Source organism: Electrophorus electricus, unplaced genomic scaffold (assembly GCF_041902795.1).
Source record: "Electrophorus electricus isolate QZ-2024a unplaced genomic scaffold, ASM4190279v1 Scaffold38, whole genome shotgun sequence".
Taxonomy (NCBI): domain Eukaryota; kingdom Metazoa; phylum Chordata; class Actinopteri; order Gymnotiformes; family Gymnotidae; genus Electrophorus; species Electrophorus electricus.
The window spans coordinates 1,242,933-1,265,194 of NW_027658671.1; the positions used below are offsets into that span (position 1 = coordinate 1,242,933).

The window sequence follows — 22,262 nt, forward strand, 5'->3', positions numbered from 1 at the left end:
CACACACACACACACACACATCATTCCTATAATGGTGGAGATGGCGAATACTTAAAAATATTCTATATACATTTTGCATTTTTCTGTTCATCTGTCTGTCTTTTTTTAATAATAAAGCTCTAAAGGTCCTCTAGGCTAGGTTTACATTCCAGGTGATTATTTTAGATTTCTAAAGGGGAGGAGCTGCAGGAGTTGGAAGAATGAATTAGGAAAAAATAAGTTATCAGAGCAATAGAGGAATGAAACCCACGCAAGAATCCTAGAGCCGATGGTTTACCTGCTGAATTTCATAAGGTGTGCGTTAGTGAAATTGCTGATCTTCTAGCTGATGTTTTTAATGAAGCATTAGATGGGGGGCAATTGCATGATTCATTTTATCATAGTGTGATATCATTAATATATAAAAAAAGGAGATCCTTGTAAGTTGGATAATTGGAGACAGGTCAGCCTATTAAACTTGGAGTACAAAATTTGTGCAAAAATAATTGTTAATAGGATGTCAGAAATATTGACTGATATCATAGAGTTGGAACAGATATGTGCGATAAGAGTAAGATACATGGGGGATAGTTTAGGAGTAATAAGGAGTTTGGTTATTGAAGGGTCTGAGAGGGATTTTTATATAATAGGACTGGATCAGAAAAAGGCCTTTGATTATATTTCTAGAGACTACTTATGGTGTAGATTGGAACATTATGGATTTCCAGAGAGGTTTGTAAATATGATTAAATTATTGTATAGTAAATCAAAAGTCCAAATTAATGTTAATGGTGTGTTAACTGAAGATTTTGAAATACATAGAGGGGTTAAACAAGGATGCCCATTGAGTGCTGCATTATATGTCATCGCTATTAGCCCACTATTATATAAAATTAAAAATGATCAGCAATTACAAGGTGTTCACATGTTAGGTATGGAAAGATGGAAAATATCTGCGTACGCAGATGATGTGACGGCTTATGTCAAGAATCAAAATGAGTTTCATATAGTTAAGAGGCACTTTGAAATGTATGAAGTTGTGGCTGGAGCAAAATTAAATGAAAGTAAAAGTGAAGGGGTATGGATAGGAGATGGGCAACCTGTACCAATAGATGTAGAAATAAAAACTGAAATAAAAATATTAGGTTTGATGGTAGTAAATGGTAGATGTAGCGAACGGAATTGGGAGAAAAAGGAGTGTGAAATTAAACTAGAATTGGGAAAATGGAGGGTGTCAAACTATAAGACTAGAATACAGGAGGTTAAGACCTTTATTTTTTCGAAATTGTTGTTTTTGGCTATGGTTTTCCCTCCGGATGAGAAATGTATTAAGAGGCTGAATAAAATGTGTGTTCGTTTTATTTGGGGAAATAACAGAAGTGACAAAAAGGGAAATTATGTACAAGTCAAAAGATGAAGGCGGATTAGGGGGAGTTGAGTTAGCTCAGAAATTAGAAAATGCCTTTTGCAAAAATGTAACGAAAGCTATATTTCGGAAAGCAATTTGGGTAGGAGATGTAAATCAGTGGAAAGAAAAGAGGCAAGTCAAGGAAACATGCTCCTTATTTTAAATTACTATATGGAGATTTTTTGTTTAAATATAGGCAGCTTAATATTGATTGGAATAAGTCCCCAAATAAAATGATAGATAAAACAATACAAGACTGTGATTTTGGGGGAATGTCAATTATAAGGGTCTGACAGTGACAGAATGTGAAACCTGTGTTAAAAATGTACAGTCTAAAAGTATCTTGGAAAATGTTCGAGATACTGCATGGCTTATATCTGTTGGAAGATTGCCTGTACGATGTAAAATTGCATAGCCGATGAAATGATAGAACATATATTACTGCAGTGCACAAGGACTATTGAAATTTGGGAGAAAATGAAAGGTATTGGGTTTAAATGGGATCGTAACAGGAAAAGTATTATGTATGGAGTGTTTAATGAGAATTTGACTGAGTGTGAAGGACCTTTGTTGGATGATTGTTTGTGTGCCAAATTCGAAGATTTGGAAAACACGATGTAAGATGATTATTGAGCAATGTATAATACCTGCAGAAATAGTTTTTAAACAGATTGTGTGTGAGTTAAAAAGGTTGAAGACGTTTGATATGAGAGGAAAAATTCCCTGGACTCTTTTGGACATATAAATGGATGTATACCTAATTTACAGATGTAAATTGTATTGTTAATTATTAATGTATAGAGTGAAGGTAGTCTGTGTCCTCTGGTAGATATTGTTTGTGAGGTTTTTGTGATGGAGTGTTTGTATTGAATTGAATTGAATTTTCTTAATAAAGTCAATTTAAAAATGGAGAAAGGCGGTCCTAGAAACATTATTTATTTACATGAGCTTTGAACGAGAGAGTGGGATCCATAACTCCAAGATCTTTAACCGTTAGATAAGATGTGATTGGGAGACCATTGAGGTTCATTGAGTAATTAGACAGTGGGGACCTAGCTAACTCTGGGCCTAATAGAAACACCTCTGAATGTCTCCGAATGTTAGAAATTAATTAAAAATACTAATGTCAATGTATTTACCACACATGCATTTAGGACATGTAATTTTTTCAATTATGCTTGCTACAGAATTAACAGTCAAACGTTCAGTGACTTTGCATGCAGAGTTGTAACTCTGCTTATTACTAGAACTGTGGCTAGAATCAAAATCAACGCTAGTGTCGTTCCTAAAGCCATTAGACTCCTGAACTCTGGCTAACTCCAATTCCAATTCAGATTCCAAAATGGGCACTTTTATACATGCTTATAGACAGTCACACACACACACACACACACACATACACACACACACACACACACACACACACACACACACACACATACATACATACATATCTATACAGACACTCACACATTGTTTTGCATCGGACTAGTGCTGTACTAAACCAGCACTGTACTCTGAACTGTTCTGGCTGCTACCGGTGACTGCTATGTTCAGGGTAGCATATCACTGATTGCTATGCACAACTCGCTTTACGTATGCCCAGTACTGTGTACTGTACTAAATTGCACTGTCTACTCATTTTGTATTTTGTATTTGTCCTGTCCTGTATTTATTATTGTTTATTTAATGTTTATTTAATGACATTTTGCAGTATATTGGACTGTTTGCACTTGTGTAGCATGTTGTCTGTTGCACTGTTGTTTTTATGTTGCACCATGGTCCTGGAGGAACATTGTCTTGTTTTTTTTGTGTACTTGTATATAGCTGAAATGACAATAAAACCTCTTGAACTTGAACTTTTTAACAAAATGTTTAATTAATAAAATATTTTATTGTTTAATCCTTTAATGAACCATCTTGTTCTTCAGGTCAGTGAAGACCTGCCAAAAATACTGCGGGTCATTGTTAATCTGCAGCATCTTGCCACTCATGCGGTTAGCAATGTCCAGGGATCGGGCCCAGAAGGCCCCTTTGTTTTCCTCCACCAGGAAAGCTTTGGCTGGGTAGCTGATCTCCTCACACATGTAGGAGCAAGACACATACAAGCATGTGAGCAGCACGGCCTGCAACTCCTCCTTGGTGGCCACCTCAGCTGAAATGATGTCACGGCACAGCATGTAGAGAAAGACCATGGTGCTTGGAATGAGGAAGCTTTGCTCCTGCCATTCTGTCAGTGTCACGTAGCGGTCCACAATGCGCAGCCACTGCACAGGCTCGTCAGCAGTCAGGTCCTTCAGCAGGCAGCAACGCCGGCACAAGAACACACCCAGGCATGTGAGCAGCTCGTTGGTGGAGGACTGCATGAGCAGTCTAGGCATGCTTTCAGTGCTGGCCTGGCCCAGCCTTTCAGGCTTACTCGCAGTGGGGGACTGGGTTAAAGAAACATCACAAAAGACAGTTCACAACTGAAACAGTGGGCTCCATTTAAACTCAACCCAAAATTATCCCAGTGATTCCAGACTAGATCTTTTTTTTGGTACAATCAAAAAGAATTGTGGTACAGCATTAAACAGATTTAGCCCCAGTATTTATAAATTGCTTCTTTGACACACTTACCATCGCTCGACCCAAGATAAATAGATGGTGTCCTGATAATGGAGGAAGACCCATGGATGGTGTCATCTGAACTGACTGACAGGTAACTTTTTTCACACCATTGTAAGCAGTCTACAGTGCTTCAATCTCCTATGAAAATGAAAACAAGGAGTTAACCAGGATCTCACAAGTGCACAAAGCCATTCTTTTAAAACATAACATGAAAGTGCTAGTTAGCTGCAATGATAGTGTGTGTGTGTGTGTGTGTGTGTGTGTGTGTGTATGTGTGTGTGTGTGTATTTGAGAGAGAGTGAGTAATATATCCACTTTACCCTAAGCTGATGCAGGTTTTTCATCAGTCCCTCCATTCTTTGAAAGATTCCATCCACATTTTTTATCATGCGCTGCCGTATGCTTGCTCGTGATTGGCAGGGCCTCGTTTCATGCCTCAGCATCTCCAGGTGTGAACGGCCTTTTGGTGACTGGCAAGGCATCTCCTGCCCTTCTTGCTGTGAGGACAATGATGTCACTTTCTGCTTCTGACTGGCAGCCTCTAAAGGATCCAAGGATCCAAGGATCAACAGTCTTAGTGTCCTGACTGGCAGAACACAAAGGGTGCAAAAAAGTTGGTAAATATCTGAGCCTGCTAAAATTCTATTTATAAAAACACCACCACCACCACCAGAAATATACTGTTTAACTATCATAGTGCAACAATTACTGTGTAACGGAGTGTAACAAATTCTTACCATCTTGAAGAGCAGCATCAGCCACTTTAGCTTGTCCTCCCACATAACCCTGCCCACCAGTATGCATGTAGGCTTCTGATTGGTCAGTTGGGATAGTAGGTGTGAGAACATTTTCATCATCACTCTGTGAATCTCTCTCTATCGAACCAGACTCTTCTGTTAGGGAGCCATCTAGGGACCAAAGGCATCAGCCATAAGTACCACAGAGAGCAAATCCTATGACATTGTATACAAACAAAAACAAACATGGGCTTACCTAGACGACCGACATGATTACCATGCAACCGTAGAACCGCAGACCTAGAGGAGATGTCAGGAGTCCAATCATTGTAAGTGCATCTTTGAAATTCTGCCTTCTGTTAACAGCATTACAGCAGCATTAGAAAACTTTAAAAATCCTGAGTACTTACGGAGCTGTTGATCCTTGCTCGGTGGCTTCAATGCCTCCAGAGGCCGAGGAGATGGTCTTTTCTAACAGGTTCTTCCATCTGTGGAAACATCGCTAAAGCCATCAGGTCCCAATTTCTACAACAGCACAATGTTGTTAAAATCATCTGAACATAAATGGCCTGACACCATAAATGTTATCACAAAACAGACACAGCAGTGCTGACTGGTTGACCTTGATGAGAAGATGGTGGGTCAGAGAGAGACAAAAAAACAAACTCACGTGTTTTTTTCAGAGGAAGTCCCAGCCACCAGCTCGTATATCTGTCTCTCTGATGTACTGATCACATACAAGGCCTTGTTATCTGATAGAGAAGAGCAGGTTGTCAAACAATGTATTCAAACTAACAAAAATGCAATTTGTAACTGGCTTCTTAATTTTTTAAAAATAAAATAAAGACATAGTTATTCCAGACCCATTCATCTATTCTGGCTATTCATAGCTGTAAGAATAACTACAAATATACCTGTAGCCACAGATCTGACAAGAGATGAATCCAAGCGAACAACGGGGCAAAAGGGGGTTTTGAGGTCCGTGTTCCTACCCCAAACCCCACCCAGTGAGCGCGCTGGACATCGCAAGATCAAACGGTCACCTGAACCCCTTTGGAGTAGCACCAACATGTCTGAGAGAAGCAGAGCATGAATGTCTGAAACACACACACACACACACACACACACACACACACACACAGAGTGAGAATGGACCTGTCAAGTAATCATTTGCAAGAGGAAAAACAAAAATGTGATTTGTTCAGCTGTGATGATCTCTTACCTATAGCTTTATCTTTACTAACTTTCCAAGTCAACGGTCCTTCGTGGATCATTTTCTTAGTGGTCAGGTCCAGATTCTACATAGAAAAAGAATATAGTTAATAATTCATACTCTGGATCAGGTGCTCCAAGACCAGAGAAGCTGTTTGGAAGGCAGATGGTGGATACATAGTAAGGCCGTACCTTGAACTGAGCAGCGACAGGACTGGCCTGCCTCTCCAGAGGGGACAAGTCTAGCCTGCGCTGATAACGGCTGAGCAGTCGCCGGTGCTCCGTCTCCCTGACGACCTCATTGACAGCTCGCAGTATCCCACGGCAGCACGCCTGTGCCCTCACCAATGTCTGCAGGTCTGGAGAACCAGCTGTTGTGGGGGCACATACTAGTGTTAATCCAGGAGAAAGGGTGTGTGTGCTTGCCTCCTTGGTAAACTGGTATGTGTGTGTATACTGAAGTGTTTTCATGGTTCAATACATTGTGTGTGAGTGTTTCTATACATGCCTTCTGTGTGTCTGATGATGTTATCCAGCAGCAAGGGGTATTTGGTGAGTCTCTGCATCTCAGACACTAGAAGGTCCTTTAATTGTAGTCGGCGGCAGTGAGGGCTGGCTTCACATTCCTAACACACACACACACACGAATGAGCCAAGGACATCTAAGTCCAAATGTGGATTCTGTTGACTGCAACACCAATTTATACCTAAAACAGCATCACTAGAAGTTATGTGCTGCAATAAAAGTCAAATATAAAAGACTGGATAGTCTCCAATTCAAAGTATGGGTCAACCAATTCACAACCCAGCCCACTAACAAATATGGCAGAAGCTCTAGTGTTTGTAGGTTTGTCCAAAGGCTTTATACCTCTAAAAAGTGTTACCTGTATAAGGTGCGCGAAACGCGGGTCTTTGCATTTATTTTTAATGAGCTCCAGTGCCTGACTCTGCTGACTGCACAGGTGAGACACCTGCTCCTGGAACTCCTCTCCTGCAGCGTCTTCAAACTATCACGCACACACACAAACACATGAGCTACTGACATATCAAGTAAAGCAACAAGTATATCCCACACTACACAGAACAACCCCTTCATTTTAGACAGCACCAAAAGATGATGTGAACTAGAAAGGGAGTAACACTAGCCAGCTCTCACTCTAGACACCATGATGTCTCCGATGCCTTGAACTATAGAAGAGTCCCTCAGCCTCTTCATGGACTCACACAGATTCGCTGAAACACAAATGCAACACCACAAAACAGAATCTGTTTAAGCGAGCCAGTGTATATGTGGTTTGTTAGAAAGTTGTGTCAGTGGGCAACAGAACTCTACTTGTGTCATGAAGGCCACCGCAGAAACAACATGTACAGCCTCCAGTCCATACCTGCTCACAGTAATGGCATGGTGCCGATAGCTGATATTGTTCTGTCATTAAATTCTCAGTTTGGGTGGGTTTTACACTTCTTTAATCTTGATTATGATTTAGACACCAAGTAGGCTTCAGAAATTTAGGTTTGAAAACACACTAAGACAAATGGAGCGGATTTGCACGCACACACACACGCTCGCACACAGAGAGACTGACCATGAAGACTGTAGACCTGGGGCAGGTTGGGGAAGATACAGGAAAGTTCTTCGACGGTCAAAAGGTTCCTCATCTTCTGGAAGAACACCTGATCGAGAACCCTGAGAGTCCGCAAGTGAGATGCTTCCGTTGTGAACAGCTCTGAGGAAGAGGATATAGCAAAGTCACTACAATTTCTTACAAACGTTACACAATTCAGAATTCCACATTTTCATGAGTCAGGATAGAATTATCATATGTGCATAATAAATAGAATACTGTATGTTCAAAAGATTTAGTAGCTATTTAGTTTAAGTTAGATCAGTAAATAATTGTTTTCATTTTACATGTTAACTGTGTACTGGGAGTTGTCTTTTATAGTCAGTTGCTGTGCACCACATTTGCTGTTTTACCATATATGACAGCCTGCCGTTCGATCTCCCGGGAGCCGAGAGAGGCGAGTGTGTGCGGCTCCACTGTCTCCTGCCAGTTCTGACAGTGGACCGTGTCCTCTTCCAAAGGAGGTGCATCAGGCAACAACGCCAGTGGTGTATCCACACTCCTACAGGAAGGGAAGGAGGCATGGGGAAAGAGAGAAAGAGAGACAGAGCTTCAGCAGCAACTTACTAAGATAAATCAAGGTGACGGATATGGATGTTAAAGAACTGGACGGCAGGTGTGCATGTGTGCTCATTAGCATCAGACTAATGAGGTGTATATAGTTATAATTACATCTCAGTCATGCTCATGGATCTCTGCGTCCTGGTGCAAGGCGGTGACATACCTGTCCAGAGTAGATGCTGGAGGCCGGACATTCATGGCTCAGGAACCTCAGCAGCTCTTCCACTAGTGTGTCTACTGAAATATCTTGAATGTTGGATGATCTCTTTAGTGTTCGTTTCAGTATCTGTTCATTCAGCTGAAGAACACCTTTTCTGAACGGGTTATCAGACGCAACAATGGTCCTTAAAAATTCCACATTACCTATTATGATGTAATAAACCGAGGTGTGAGAGCTGCAGTAGTGATCTAAGCCAGTTAGCTAGCTAGCTATGTTCTTGTCCAGACACTTTAATGCCTCATGGCTGGTGCAATGACACAATATTCAACATTTCCCTCTGATTCTACTTTTAATTCTGTGACATTAGCTAAGCAACTATAAAGCTACTCTTGTCCAAAAATGCCAGTGTCGTTAGACGTATCAAAACGTATCAAACATAGCTTTAGCTAGGCTAGCTAATCAGACCTTCTATGAAACAATCACTTAGTAAATTCATAGTTGTTAATCACAGTAAAGTGTTTTTTCTTTTTGTTGTTTAAAAAGAGTTACCTTGTTACCTTGCTAGCTAACAGTTAGCTAGTAACAATGCCTTCAAAAGTAGTTCTCCACTGATACAAGATACCTAAGAGAAGTTTGGCTCGGAATGTGACTGATTGAAAAACAAAAATACATCACAAATAGCGTTATGCAATAATACCTAAAGTGCATACATCAAATACAAACAGTCCCCAATGCAAACCTCTTTTACAAGGCAGCTATTTAGCGTCTGCTACTTCTGCAAAACAAACCCAGTCTTGCATGTTAGTGTTAGCTATCCAGCTAGCTAGGCATTGCTCCAGGACAGGTTTTAGTATAGCCAAAATAATTTGATTGCCTGTTAATTTTTTTAAAAAGTTGATGTAGAGATGTGACGTTTTACTAAGCGTGCCCTGATAAAAAGCTAATAAAATAGCTAAGGGTCAGATTCTGTTATATCATTAGTTAGTGTCATGTCCGTTGATGCAGGAAAGAAGAGACAGGAAACAGTGCGTTACCCTGTGGCCTTTTATTAATGCAGAGCTCTTGAGATGTCACTTCACAACACAGTGCGAGTGAGATCTAAAGCATAACTTTGCAACAGACAGACATATTTCTCTCGCCTTGTGCCACTTCTGCTTTTGTGTTTTTCCATCTCAGCCGTCACCTCTGTTTGACCGTCTCGTACACATGTCTTGTTGCATAATCACACATATGCACGTCTAGGGCATTTCCTGTTATGTCTGGACATACAGTAATTATTTTATTTATTCAAGCATTAGTCCTATTCCATTCTGCACATTATTCTCTCTTTCCCCCTGTATCAGTGGCATCATCGTGGTACCCTCATGCACATCTTTCCTTTCTATCATAGCTGAAATTAGTCTAACCATTAACGCCCTAATACATGGAATACAGCAGCACCCGCATGTCACAGCAATTCCCGTGAATGTGGCTAATGAAACCATCAATGACACAATTAAGTCTTTCCACTGACCGAACCGGCTCACCATCCAGGATTCCAACTGGTTGTTTATGCCTGAATTCTCATGCATTTCCTCTGATAGGGTCTTCAAACCATCCAATGCTCTACTAACTGACCCATCCGGAGCGGTATTATTAGGAATGAATGTACAACACACATCCTCAAGCATAGCGCAGACACCCCCCTTTTCCGCCAACAACATGTCTAATGCCATACGATTTTGCACCGCCATCAGTGAGGTTGGTCCCAGCTGATCTCTAAGTCCTTCCACTGCATCCCTAGTCAGGTTGGCTAGCCTGAGGACATTATAATGTACATAGTTAATCCGATCCACATTTTTATTTGGAGTAATGGGGAATAATGCAGAAAGTATCGGAATATTCTCAAATCCCCCTGCTATCTGGTCTGCTAACTTATATCTGTCCGGAACTCCGCGAGGTATTCCTATTGCATCTATGTATGTGGGGGTATTCCTTGTTAAATCAAAATGGTATGCCTCTCGCTACTGTCTTGCTGCATCAGTTACCGGGTCCCTGTGTAGTTTTTTGCCTATCAGTAATAAAGGAGCTGCTAACCTGACCATGGCGCATGTCCCCTCCAAGTTCTCTGGCATGTTAACAACCAAAGTCATCCTTCCACAATAATCATACAATCCTGCTCGTGCCCATGAACCCACAGACTCGTTCCCAGTGACCGTGCGGTTACACCATTCCGCCGGGATGTGCCCCAAGCGTACTTGAGGTGTGCTTGAACTTCTAACGAAGCACGTGTAGTTCCCCTCCCCCTTTTCGGGTGAAAATAGTCCTGTCCTGGTTCTGTTACTGATGGGGGGGGAAAATAACGCTTAAAGTGTCACAATTCTTAGGGTTTCTTTCCTTAGTCAGGCCAATCATGCACGCATAACCCTTGGGGTCTTTTTGTGGGAATAGGGGTGCCGGGGTGGTTATAAGTCTGGGTCTTGCGGCTGCACATGCTACACATCCACCAATCTCTACCCCCATTCTTCTTCACCGTCTTGTTGTTAATGTTTTAATCCTTTCCTACTGCCATGCTATTATTTAACCCAAGCGTGACCAAACTGTAAATGGAAACACACAACACAATACACCAACAAATAATCAAACAACACAATTGTCCAGAAGTCATCACTGGTGTTCTGTTCTTCTTACTTCGGGGTCTAAGGGTGGACTACCTTGACCCTTTTGCTCCCGGGGATTATTCTGCCCCTTCCGGGTCAGGTGAGTTAGGTGATGTTTCAGCAAGGTCCCTCGCTGTCTCTTGCAGACTCCTCTGCGGTGACTCTGCGGCGGCGCACTGGCTCAGATGAAACCACGTTTCCCCTTTACCCTTCAGGCGTACGGCGTGGCTGGTTCTTTCTGTCACCTGGAATGGACCTGTCCACCTCGGCTCACTCCATTTTCTCTTGATGACTCTCAGCAGCCCCCAGTCCGTAACGGGTATCGTCTGTGTTTGTCTGCTCCCCGTCCGGTCCCCCTCCTGCGTGGAGAAAGCTGAAACGATACTTTGCAATTCATTAAAGTATGATGTGTGTGTGAGATGTTTTTCTTTTCTCATTTATTGTTAAGGGTCCCTGGGGTCCTGGAAATCCTCAACCTGTCTGCAATTCAAAAGGGGTAAAACCAGTTGTTGCATTTACTGAACATCTAATTTGCATTAATGCCAAAGGTAAGGCGTCAACCCAATTTAATTTTGTCTGTGCACAGATTTTGGCCACTTTGTTTTTCGCATTTAGATTCATCCTTTCCACCTTACCTTGAGACTGAGGATGATACACTGCCCCAAATGAATGTTTCAGACCCAGCATTTTCTCTAATTCCTGCAAATTGCGCGCTGTAAAATGAGTGCCATTATCTGATCTCACCTTTCTCGGAAACCCATGGTGAGGAATGTACTGGTTCACCAGGAAATTTACCACTGAAGCACTGTCTTCCCGTTTTGTTGGCCACGCTTCCGGCCACCCTGTGTAGTTGTCTACGCACATCAATTCTTACCTGTCACTGTTAAAGCTGGAGACTATGTACTGGTGAAGGTGAGCTCTTACTTCAGTTTGCTACTCCTACATGTATATCTCTCTGTGTTGAGACTAAAACAGGAGCATGTTTTTACACACACACACACACACACACACACACACACACACACACACACACACACACACACACACACACACAGATATATATGAGCTGTATGTGTGGAATATTTATTCTGGTAAGCCTGGTCTGTGATATGTAATATACATGGCTGTGAAATATACTGTACAGTTGTGGCTACATTTCCATGATTATTGGTGACTACTCTCTCCTTTACAGATTACCTCAGCCAGCTCTCAGAGTCTGCAAGGCCACGCCTTCAGCCACGCCTCCCTGAGTGATGGACACCCCAGACGCCTATTGATGCACAGGCAGCTGCATATTAGCCTGTAGGTTCCACATTCTTAGTATCAGGACTGGGTGGGAGTGTGTGTCACAGACCTATAGGTCTTCCCAGCTCCAGCTCTTGGAAGCCAGTATGCTCAGTGAGGAGTGTTCACTGCCTCAGTCACCCTGTCTCCTCATTATCAAGCTCCTTATGAGGTGATTCAGGCATGGTGAGGCAGAAAACCCCTGAAAATATGTAGGGAAGTTTCCTCAGAACTTGAGCTCAGTGTTCCTGAAGTGCAGTTTGAAATGAAATAAGGCTTTTCATTTTTTCATTCATTCATTTATTCAGAATCATGTCTGACTCATGTATGACTCAGTGTTAAAGGAAAGTTTTAACACAGATTTTGTCTGGGTACACACTTTGCAAACTTCAAACTGCATGATTAGCAGACAGTATTGTAGCTATTCAAGTTTATGATCAATAATGTAAGGTAAGTGTGTGTTAACTCTGGGTGGGTCAGGGTGTATTCTCCCCTAAACATACTTCTGACATAATGATTTGTTTAAACACTACAATTCTCTATATCCTAATAATTACTGCCACATTTTAATAACCTGCAATACACTGTAAATACAGCATTTGTAAGCTTTAAATTTACAAACATGAACAATCATACTATAGCAAATACATGATACTCATACCTGTGACATAGTGTTTTGAACAGACATTTGCTGCCACACCTGCTATTTTAGCAGGCTAAATAATCTGCCTTCTGAAATGCTAATATGCTTAATTTCATGCAAGTGCTAGTGTTCCTATTTGCTTGCTGATGTGCATGGAAGCGCCATATTATTATTATTACTATTATTATTATTACTATTATTGTTATTACTATTATTATTATTATTATTATTATTACTATTATTATTATTATTATTTTTATTATTATTGAGTCACACTGCTATCAAGTTAGCTGGTTGCTCTTAACTAGTAGTGCGAACAGGACAGGGGACTTGGGGAAGACCCAAAGGGTGAGGTTTGTGTGTGTACATTCACAAATACTGGTGCACAGCCACTGACATACATAAACACTGCTATCTGGATCTGGAATTTTTAACATTAATGTACAGACTATTCTTTCTCCTTAAAAAATTCATTATGGTAATAATTATGGCAGTGTATGTTCCCCTGCAAACAAATGCTAGGCTGCAGGCTGCACGATGCTGCAATCAACCAGCTGATGGCAAATCCAGACAGTGTTGTTATTGTGGCAAGAGACTTATTGTAAATGCATTTGCCATTAATTGAGAGTCATTTTAAAGGGATACTGTGGGCTAAATGGAGCTAAATCTACAACTACAGTAGTGAACTGTATTACTACAGAGAAATCGTTTTGGGATTCTGTGTGTTTAAAATAGGAAAAAAATATCTGAAACTTTAAAAGGGCTGGCAATTAATATGATTCATGTTTCAACAGAAATATAAAACACATTTTAGGACTTGCAGATGCTTTATTTTCGTTAAAACTATTTGTAGATTATGTTGTGAACTATGCCCTAATTTGTTGTTTGTTGTTTGGGACCAGTCTGTGATGATCTGTAACCAACACAGCAGCATAACCAAATTTGAAACTTCTGCTGTATTGCAAAACAATATCAAATGTAAAAATATGATAATTATGGCCACATTACATAGTGACCTATGCTCTACCAGGACCTCAGTGAGTAATTCTCTTTCAGTAACTTGGAGCCTGTGTTTTTTGTTTTGCTATTTCTGACATGATTGGGCACCATTTCCCTTTTAATGTATATGTGGAATCCACAAAAACGATACCCACGTAAGCGTGCTTCAGCATAAACAAGAAGACACTGCAGTTTGGATTATTTCTGGAGAAACAGAACAATGTAGTATCTTAAAGGGCAGCTTAAATGTGTTTCCTTTGATCTTGTTTACTTGCTCGGTTCAAACACGTGCAGTTTGACGTTCCACATTGTGACGCTGCACCTGCCTGTTATTTTTTGTCTTGTTGCCATGTGACGAAGAATCCGTAGATCAGCTCAGTGATATTCTGTGCTAACGCTCTCACAGCTGTCGATATAGCGCGATAACCATTTAAACTTTTTAAATCAAGTGATGTGGAAGCAAAACACGATGGAGGATTATGATTTATATCCGTCTGATTTTCGTGAGCCTTCTTTCCGTAAGGTTCAAGGTGGGAAGATCGTCAACACTGAGAGTAAGTTATGAAGTTAACTAGCTAGCGACAGCTAAGTCACAGATATGCCATTGTGTTTTTGTATTTGCTGTTTTAGTTTTTTTTTTTTTATCTACTGCTGTTTTAGTTTTAATTTTGAATATAGCTGCTATCTAGATCTGCATGGCATGCAGCTATATTCAAAATTAAAACTAAAACAGCAGTAGATGTTTTTTAAAAAATCAAAGCTCTGTGATTTAGCTAATTTAGCTAATTGATGGTTATTATGGCACATCACATTCAGCCTCAAAGAACAAACAATCTCTCTCGTTCATTTGGTTAGTAGTCCTGTTTTCATCTTTCCATAATGGTATATTCTCTTGCCCTTCAGATTCCTTCAGTGGGATCTCCCACTCCAAGAAGGTTAAATTTGAGAATCCTGCGCGGGGCGGGAGCCCTGGCCCTCGGATTCGGGCGGGGACACCCTGGCCCTCGGATCCGGGGTTCAATTCAATCGATGGCTTACCTGCCATGGTCTTTTCCCCCTCTGGAGCCTCGTACGAGGCTTCGTCGTCGTCTTCCTCCTCTTCCAGCTGGCAGGGCGGAGACGAGGCATTGATCTCGCGGCGTGCTGACGGCTATCAGAAGCGGGGCAGCCTCAAGAGGAAGAGAGAGGAGGCACACAGCAGCAACAGTGTACAGATCCTGGAGGAGCTCTCCTCCCCTGGGTTGTCCAAGCGTGTGGCCAGGGGCAGCGATTGCGAGTACCAACTGGTGCAGAACGAGATCCTCCGCTCCGTCTCCAACAGCTACGAGGTTTTGGAGTCCCTGGGCCGTGGAACCTTTGGCCAGGTCGCCAAGTGCTGGAAGCGGGGCACCAGTGAAGTAGTCGCAATCAAGATCCTGAAAAGTCATCCGTCCTATGCTCGACAGGGCCAGAACGAGGTGGGAAAGTTGTGCCTGCTTTAAATAAGCTATTGATATGGCCTAGAATCAGCTGTAGCCCTGATTCTGTTATTGTTTGTTTCAGTTTTTACAACATATGATCTGTTGGTGTCAGATGTGCTAACGCACACTGTGGAATTTGTATACAGCCAGGGTAGCACAGAAATACTTGTTTGGCACACTAGTTCTAATTTTCACTAGTTCAGTAGGAACTAGTTCGGATAACACACGGACAGCTTGAAGCTTACTCTAAAAAGAAGATTTAGCTTCAGTTGTGTAAGCCATGCCTGTTTGGATGTGCATTAAAAATGTTATTGTTATGAAAGAGCATTAATCTGCATTGTTTGAGTACCAAAAGCAAGTTCATGGGTTCATTTCCAAGGGACCACTTCCATAATTGCATCTCCCAAATCCTGTAGAAGTGAATGGTTGAAGGGAAGTACACAAAGTGCTTGATGCTATTGAAAATAAGTAGGCTATTTGTCAGCAGTATCAAACTTTGAAGCTGTGACCACGTAGCTTCGGCTTAACGCGTATTCCGTCTTCCCTCCTTTGCTCCTCCTCAGGTGAGCATCCTGAGCCGGCTGAGCAGGGAGAACGCCGACGAGTTCAACTTCGTGCGCGCGTACGAGTGCTTCCAGCACAAGAAGCACATATGCCTGGTGTTCGAGATGCTGGGGCAGAGCCTCTACGACTTCCTCAAGCGCAGCAAGTTCAGCCCACTGCTGCTGAAATGCATCCGGCCCGTGCTGCAGCAGGTCGCCAAAGCGCTCATGAAACTGAAGAGCCTGGGCTTGATCCACACCGACCTCAAGCCCGACAACATCATGCTGGTGGACCCCGTCAGGCAGCCGTACCACGTCAAGGTCATCGACTTCGGCTCAGCTAGCCACTTCTCCAAGGCCCCCAGCTACCTGCAGTCCAGATACTACCGGTGAGGGACACGTGCTGAGGCGTGTTAGAAATAAGTATGCACTCGTTGCACTCTAGTGTGCTTGAGAGTAGAGCTGCATGTTGTGGACAGTTGTAATAACCCTGCTACACATTAAAAGCCTATGGTGAGCATTACAGTTAACTGGAGCACGATTGATTTATAAGTGGTTTATTTTTATTGGGTCATGTGAGTGCTGTTATTTAGCAAAACACCTAATGAACCGTCTTCGGTGTCTGAGATTAGTTAGGATGCGCTGAACTGCAGGCTTTGGTAATATCAATATTTAGCAAGTCTGTACAAAACCGCTATTACATTGTAGCTACACTGTTAATTAACAGTGTAATATACTGAGTAACGGGTGTTTAACTGCATTGGTACTCTGTATTTATTTAATGCAAAACAACATTATTGTAGTGTTGGTGCATTGTAGTGTTGGTTCCATGTTACACTAGAATAGTGGGTGTGTAATGTCTAGGAACACAAACACCCCCCCACGGAATTATCAGCCGAGGCTGATTTCATGATGGCGATCTCTGTGTTTTTGGTCCAGATCGCCTGAGATCATCTTGGGTCTCCCATTCTGTGAGGCCATCGATATGTGGTCCCTGGGCTGTGTCATTGCTGAGCTGTTCCTGGGCTGGCCCCTGTATCCTGGAGCCTCCGAATATGATCAGGTAAGCACATGGTCCTTTGAGCTGTGCCTTAACGCCCGTACAGCATCAGTGGTGCAGACCTGTAGTGGTTTTGTGGCTGTAGTGATATGTGTGTGTGTGTGTGTGTGTGTGTGTGTGTGTGTGTAGTTTGACCTTTTAGCTGCTTTGTCGGCCCGCTCATTTTTAGGATTAATATAAATGAGTTTCTATGGCCTGTTTTTTTAGACATGCACTTTGAAAATGAAAGGATTAACTCAAAATAAAGTCATAATCCTTTTGCCGTATGGTGTCTCTGCAGATCCGTTACATCTCCGAGACGCAGGGCCTACCAGCAGAGTGCATGTTGAGCGCAGGGACCAAGACGCACTACTATTTCTACTGCTACCCCCTGTGGAGACTCAAGGTTTGCCTGTCTTCAAATGCCAAATGCCATGTGTTTTTTATAAGGGACGTAACTTAATGACTTCATGTAACTTAATGGTGGAGCTGAATGGTTTGTTTTTTCTTTCCTTTCTCCAGACACCTTTGGAGTATGAGGCGGAGCGTGGCATCAAGTCCAAAGAGACTCGGAAGTACATTTTAAACTGCCTTGACGACATGATGCAGGTTATTTGGGCTTTTGTGCGCGTAACTATACGCATTTCTTTTAGTGTTGCGATGTGAAATTGAAGAACGTGACAAAGGGCTCCCGCAGCTCACATTATAGAGCAGGTAGAACAAGGTGCTAGCTGAAAGGTCGAGCGTTTCTGCTGTCATAATGAGTAGCACATGTAAGTCGCTCTGGAGAACGGCATCTGCGAAGGGCAGAGCAGTGCGTAGAAATTTGCTGCAGAACTTCGTTCGTATTGGGTGCATTGCCGCCCTCTGCTGGTGAATAATATGACTCACCCATGGGTCTCTCTCGCAGGTCAATATGACCAGTCTGAAAGGCACCGACGTCTTGGCGGAGAAGGCCGACCGGCGGGAGTTCATCGACTTACTAAAGAAGATGCTCAGGCTAGACGCTCACAAAAGGATCACGCCAGTGAAGACCCTGAACCACCCGTTTCTGACCATGACCCACCTCCTCCACTTCCCTCAGAGTGCACAGTGAGTTGCTCCAGGCCTTCCAATCTACATGTCAGTGTTTCCAAAACATTTAAGGAACACCGTGTTAATTTAGAAATCCAAATAGCATCAGAGTTTCTCTGCTAGTACTGTAACCCCCCCCCCCACCTGTGTGTGTGTGTGTGTGTGTGTGTGTGTGTGTGTGTCTCTCTCTCTCTTGCTGCAGTGTGAAATCTTGCTTGCAGAACATGGAAATCTGCAAGCGGCAGTGCACAGGCTTCGACAGCAGCAAGACCCTGTTTGATGGTAAATCTGATGCCCACTTCGGTGCTTCTTTTAAATGTTACATTAGGGTTGGCTTTTTGTTTGTTATTCTTTAAGTAGATTTAAAACATCACCAAATTGGCCTCCGATTCCACCTATAAAAGAAGACAAAAATGGTTTCAAATGCAAGTGTTCTACCAAATCATGTTACTGCTCAAATGTGATCCACAAATGGTGAATCAGGTTGTTGCCTAGTATTCGAGTAGCCGATAAAGATTCCACTCTACCGTAGTTCAAAACGAAATTCCGTTGAATCCAAACTTCATTGTGTAATTGTTGATAATTGTAGCTGAGGTTTTTTGTGTCTCTCATTCTATAAGATCAACACTATGCTTTCTTCTATGGTTCTTGTATGTGTATTTGTGGAAAATTCAATTCTACTTGTGCTTTTGCAGTACACAGTACTTAAGCAGACCGAGAACTCTTCTTGGTTTTTCAAGGGTTGCGACTTGTGCAATATTCAGCACATTTAAATAAATGTTTCTTTCTTTTCCTAGATGTTTTCCAAACACTTGATTCTTTATGACATTATGAAAATTTCTTTCTTTCCTCGAGTACAAACTCGAGTCCATCATTCATTGGCTGATATGTTACTATCATACATGTATACATGCAGACTCAAGCAAGGAGTTTGTAATGGTGGTACAACTGTGTTCAGGTCATTTGATACTTTTTATTGATAAAGATGTTCTTTTCCAGACTCAGTAGGGTTTTGTTGTTTTGTTTTGTTTTTTGTACCTCTATGAACATTATTGAATAATATGCCTTATAAGGGAATCTCTAATTAAGAGAATCATGTGTTTACATTTGGAATAAATTACATTCTGATAATACCCTAGCACCTGAGTCATACACGTTTTCTTTAATGAAAGGGGTTCAAACCTCTCCTGTACACCAAAGCATCCCAAGCCAAGTCTTGGAGGATTTGTCTGTCAGTCATTAAAATATCAGTTCACAGAAAGATGGATGAAACATGTTTTACTTTGATGAACTTTTTACCTTGGAGTACTTTGTTTGGTGTGAGAAGCTGTAAATGTGTCCAGTCCTTAAAGCATTATTCTGATTTTTCTTGTCCCCTCCATCATTTCATGCTCTCCTTGTAAGGGCTGTGAAGATGCTCAGCAGAAAATGAGCTGCTCAGCTGCAGAAGAGCACTTCAGCCTACATTTCAAGCCAATTCAAATTTGAACTCCTACACTGTCTTCTCATGTCCATTTCTTTTTGAATGTCAGTTAGGACATCAAGATGAATTAAGCACACTAAGCCCAATACTAAGAGACTGGTAGAGTGGATGAGCCACAGAGCAGGACACAGCACTATTTTTGCTTCAGCCAGTGCTAACTTGATGCAGTCTTGCTGCTTGGGGATTTTGCAGGCTTTGACTTCTTGGGTGTGTGATGAGGATTTTGCTTAAATTAAACGCCTCATAAACACGTATGACCAACCTGTGCCTATGCTCTACCAGGACCTCATCGCGTACTTCTCTTTCAGTAACTCGGAGCCTGTGTTTTTTTGTTTTGCTATTTCTGACATGATTGGGCAACATTTTCCTTTTAATGTATATGTGGAATCCACAAAAATTATACGCACTTAAACGTGCTTCAGCATAAACAAGCAGACACTGCAGTTTGGATTATTTCTAGGGAAACAGGAAAATATAGTATCTTTAATTCGCTGCATAACAGTTTACATTAATTATTAATCATTCGTATGTGTTGACAGTTGCAATAAACAGATTAAGAAAACATGCCGTGAAAATGCTGCCGTGTCCGTATTATAACAGAAATAATGCAGCTTCACTGAGCAGATCATCCATAAAACTTGCTCTATATGGATTTTATGAATAGTATGTTAATTTTGTTTAAAAAGACGATGAGGCCTAATGGGAAAGGCTAAAGTGTCAAGTCGGACTTGAATTCAACGACTCAGGTAACATTGGGCTCTCTAGCTAGGTTAGCTAGCAGACAAGCTGTCTATTTGAGATGGTTAACTTAGCTAGTTCACACATTACTTATGCACATCTCTTGCGGCAACAGATTCTAATTTTCATGGCGATGGAGCACGTTAGTTAACTTGCAGATTAACTGCCAACTATTTGCTGTAGCTGCAATTAACGTTATTATCTAGCATTGGCTCGCTAACCGTCGGATTGCTCTAAAAGAGCTGTGACAGCTGCGTGTCAGTCCTCGGTCGCTGAACTGTCTTCATGTCTAAGCACGGATACCTGTCGATAATGGGATCATTTGGGGGAGAATGAAGTGTGAACTAGCTAGGATAATTAGCTACTATGGCTAGGTACCTGTCCGCCAACGATGTGGCAAATTTAAAATACTGCAGTTCTTTCGTATAAAGGGAAGCTTAAAATTGTGTGACATGTGACCTTTTATCTTGGCTGCTGGCTAGCTATTGTAATTAAGTTGAATTTCAGCTTGGACACCTTTATAGTAATTGATGGTTATTATGACACATCACATTCAGCCTCAAAGAACAAGCTCTCTCATTCGTTTGGTTAGTGGTCAGTTTTCATCTTTCGCTAAAGTTATATTCTCTTCCCCTTCAGTTTCTTCCAGTGGGATCTCCCTCTCCAAGAAGGTCAAATTTGAGAATCACGCGTCTGGCGGGAGCCCTGGCCCTCGGGTTCGGGCGGGGTCGCCCTGGCCCTCGGATTCAGGGTTCAACTTGTTCTATGGTTCACCTGGCCTGGTCTTTTCCACCTCTGTAGGCTGTGACTTGGGTAATATTCAACACATTTTTAAAAATGTTTGACAGTTGCAATCAACAGATTAAGAACACATTTTGCAGGTTAATTACTATAGTGGTTGTGTTTTTTAAAATCTACTTCTATTTTAGCTTTAATTTTGAATAAAGCCCATAACTAGATCTGCATGGCTTGCGGCTATTGTAATCAAGCTGAAATTGAGCAGAGCTAAATTATTTAAATAAAGCGCTTTCAGGGTGATGTGGAGGCAAAACAACATGGAAGATTGTGATTTACATCCGCTTGATTTTCTTGAGCCTTCTTTCTGCAAGATTAAGGGTGGGAAAATCAACAGAGAGTAAGTGATGAATTTAACTAGCTGGCATTAGATAAATCACATAATTGTGGCTGTGTTTTTTAAAATCTACTTCTGTTTTAGTTTTAATTTTGAATAAAGCCCATAACTAGATCTGCATGGCTTGGGGCTGTTGTAATCAAGTTGAATTTCAGCTTGGACACCAGTATAGTAATTGAAGGTTATTATGGCACATCCCATTCAGCCTCGAAAAACAAACAGTCTCATTTATTTGATTCGTGTTCCTTTTTTCATCTTTCCTTAAAGGTATGGCATCGCAGCTCCAGGCATCCTCTTCCGCTTTCAATTAACTCTAGTTAATTGCTTCAAGAAGATCAAATTCGAGCGTCATGCGCCTGGCGGGAGCCCTGGCCCTTGGATTCGGGTGGGGACACCCTGGCCCTCGGATTCGGGGTCCAATTCAACCTATGGCTCACCTGGCCTGGTCTTTTCCACCTCTGGAGGCTCTGAGATGTGCAATATTCAATACATTTAAATAAATGTTTCATTCACATTATGGAAATTTCTTATTTCCTGTAGTATCTTCAACGGTTCGGTTTTGCCAGCATGCTCTATGTACCTCTTTGAACATAATTGAATAATATGCCTTGCAAGGGACTATTTTAATTAAAAGAATTAAGATAATCATGTGTCATACACGTTTTCTTTAATAAACGGTTGGTGGTGCTGTGCCAGTTTCACTAATTACTTAAATCACTCAGGCCATAGTTTAGTTAATGCTGTGTCCGTATTTGTTCTGTTAGTACAAGGTTGAAGCTGCTGTAAATGATTTTGAAGTTATCAACTTCTGCTGTACCACTGAAGGAGTCCACCCTCTCCCTTTAGAGCATCTGTTTTTTTAATGGATATAAATCTGGAAAATTACAGACTTGACAGATTAAAAAGCTAACAACAAAAAAAATAATCAGAGATGACT

General features: G+C 41.7%; 1 protein-coding gene across 1 annotated transcript; it reads left to right on the forward strand.

Moving 5' to 3' along the window:
• The first annotated feature begins 14,326 nt into the window (after nt 1-14,326).
• LOC113570377 (homeodomain-interacting protein kinase 2-like) lies at nt 14,327-21,919 on the forward strand. Its single transcript, XM_081709334.1, has 10 exons — nt 14,327-14,415; nt 14,963-15,314; nt 15,881-16,248; nt 16,799-16,922; nt 17,200-17,304; nt 17,421-17,507; nt 17,809-17,990; nt 18,175-18,254; nt 20,833-21,006; nt 21,593-21,919. Exons 1-10 carry the CDS (start codon nt 14,327-14,329, stop codon nt 21,634-21,636), a joined length of 1,605 nt encoding a protein of 534 aa, XP_081565460.1. The 3' UTR covers nt 21,637-21,919.
• The last annotated feature ends 343 nt before the right edge of the window (nt 21,920-22,262 follow it).

Excerpts from the sequence above, each read along its gene's own strand:
- LOC113570377 (XM_081709334.1), top strand. The coding sequence starts at position 14,327 with ATGGAGGATTATGATTTATATCCGTCTGATTTTCGTGAGCCTTCTTTC. Across the intron at positions 15,315-15,880 it reads CTCGACAGGGCCAGAACGAG|GTGAGCATCCTGAGCCGGCT; the intron begins GTGGGAAAGTTG and ends GCTCCTCCTCAG. Across the intron at positions 17,305-17,420 it reads ACCCCCTGTGGAGACTCAAG|ACACCTTTGGAGTATGAGGC; the intron begins GTTTGCCTGTCT and ends TCCTTTCTCCAG.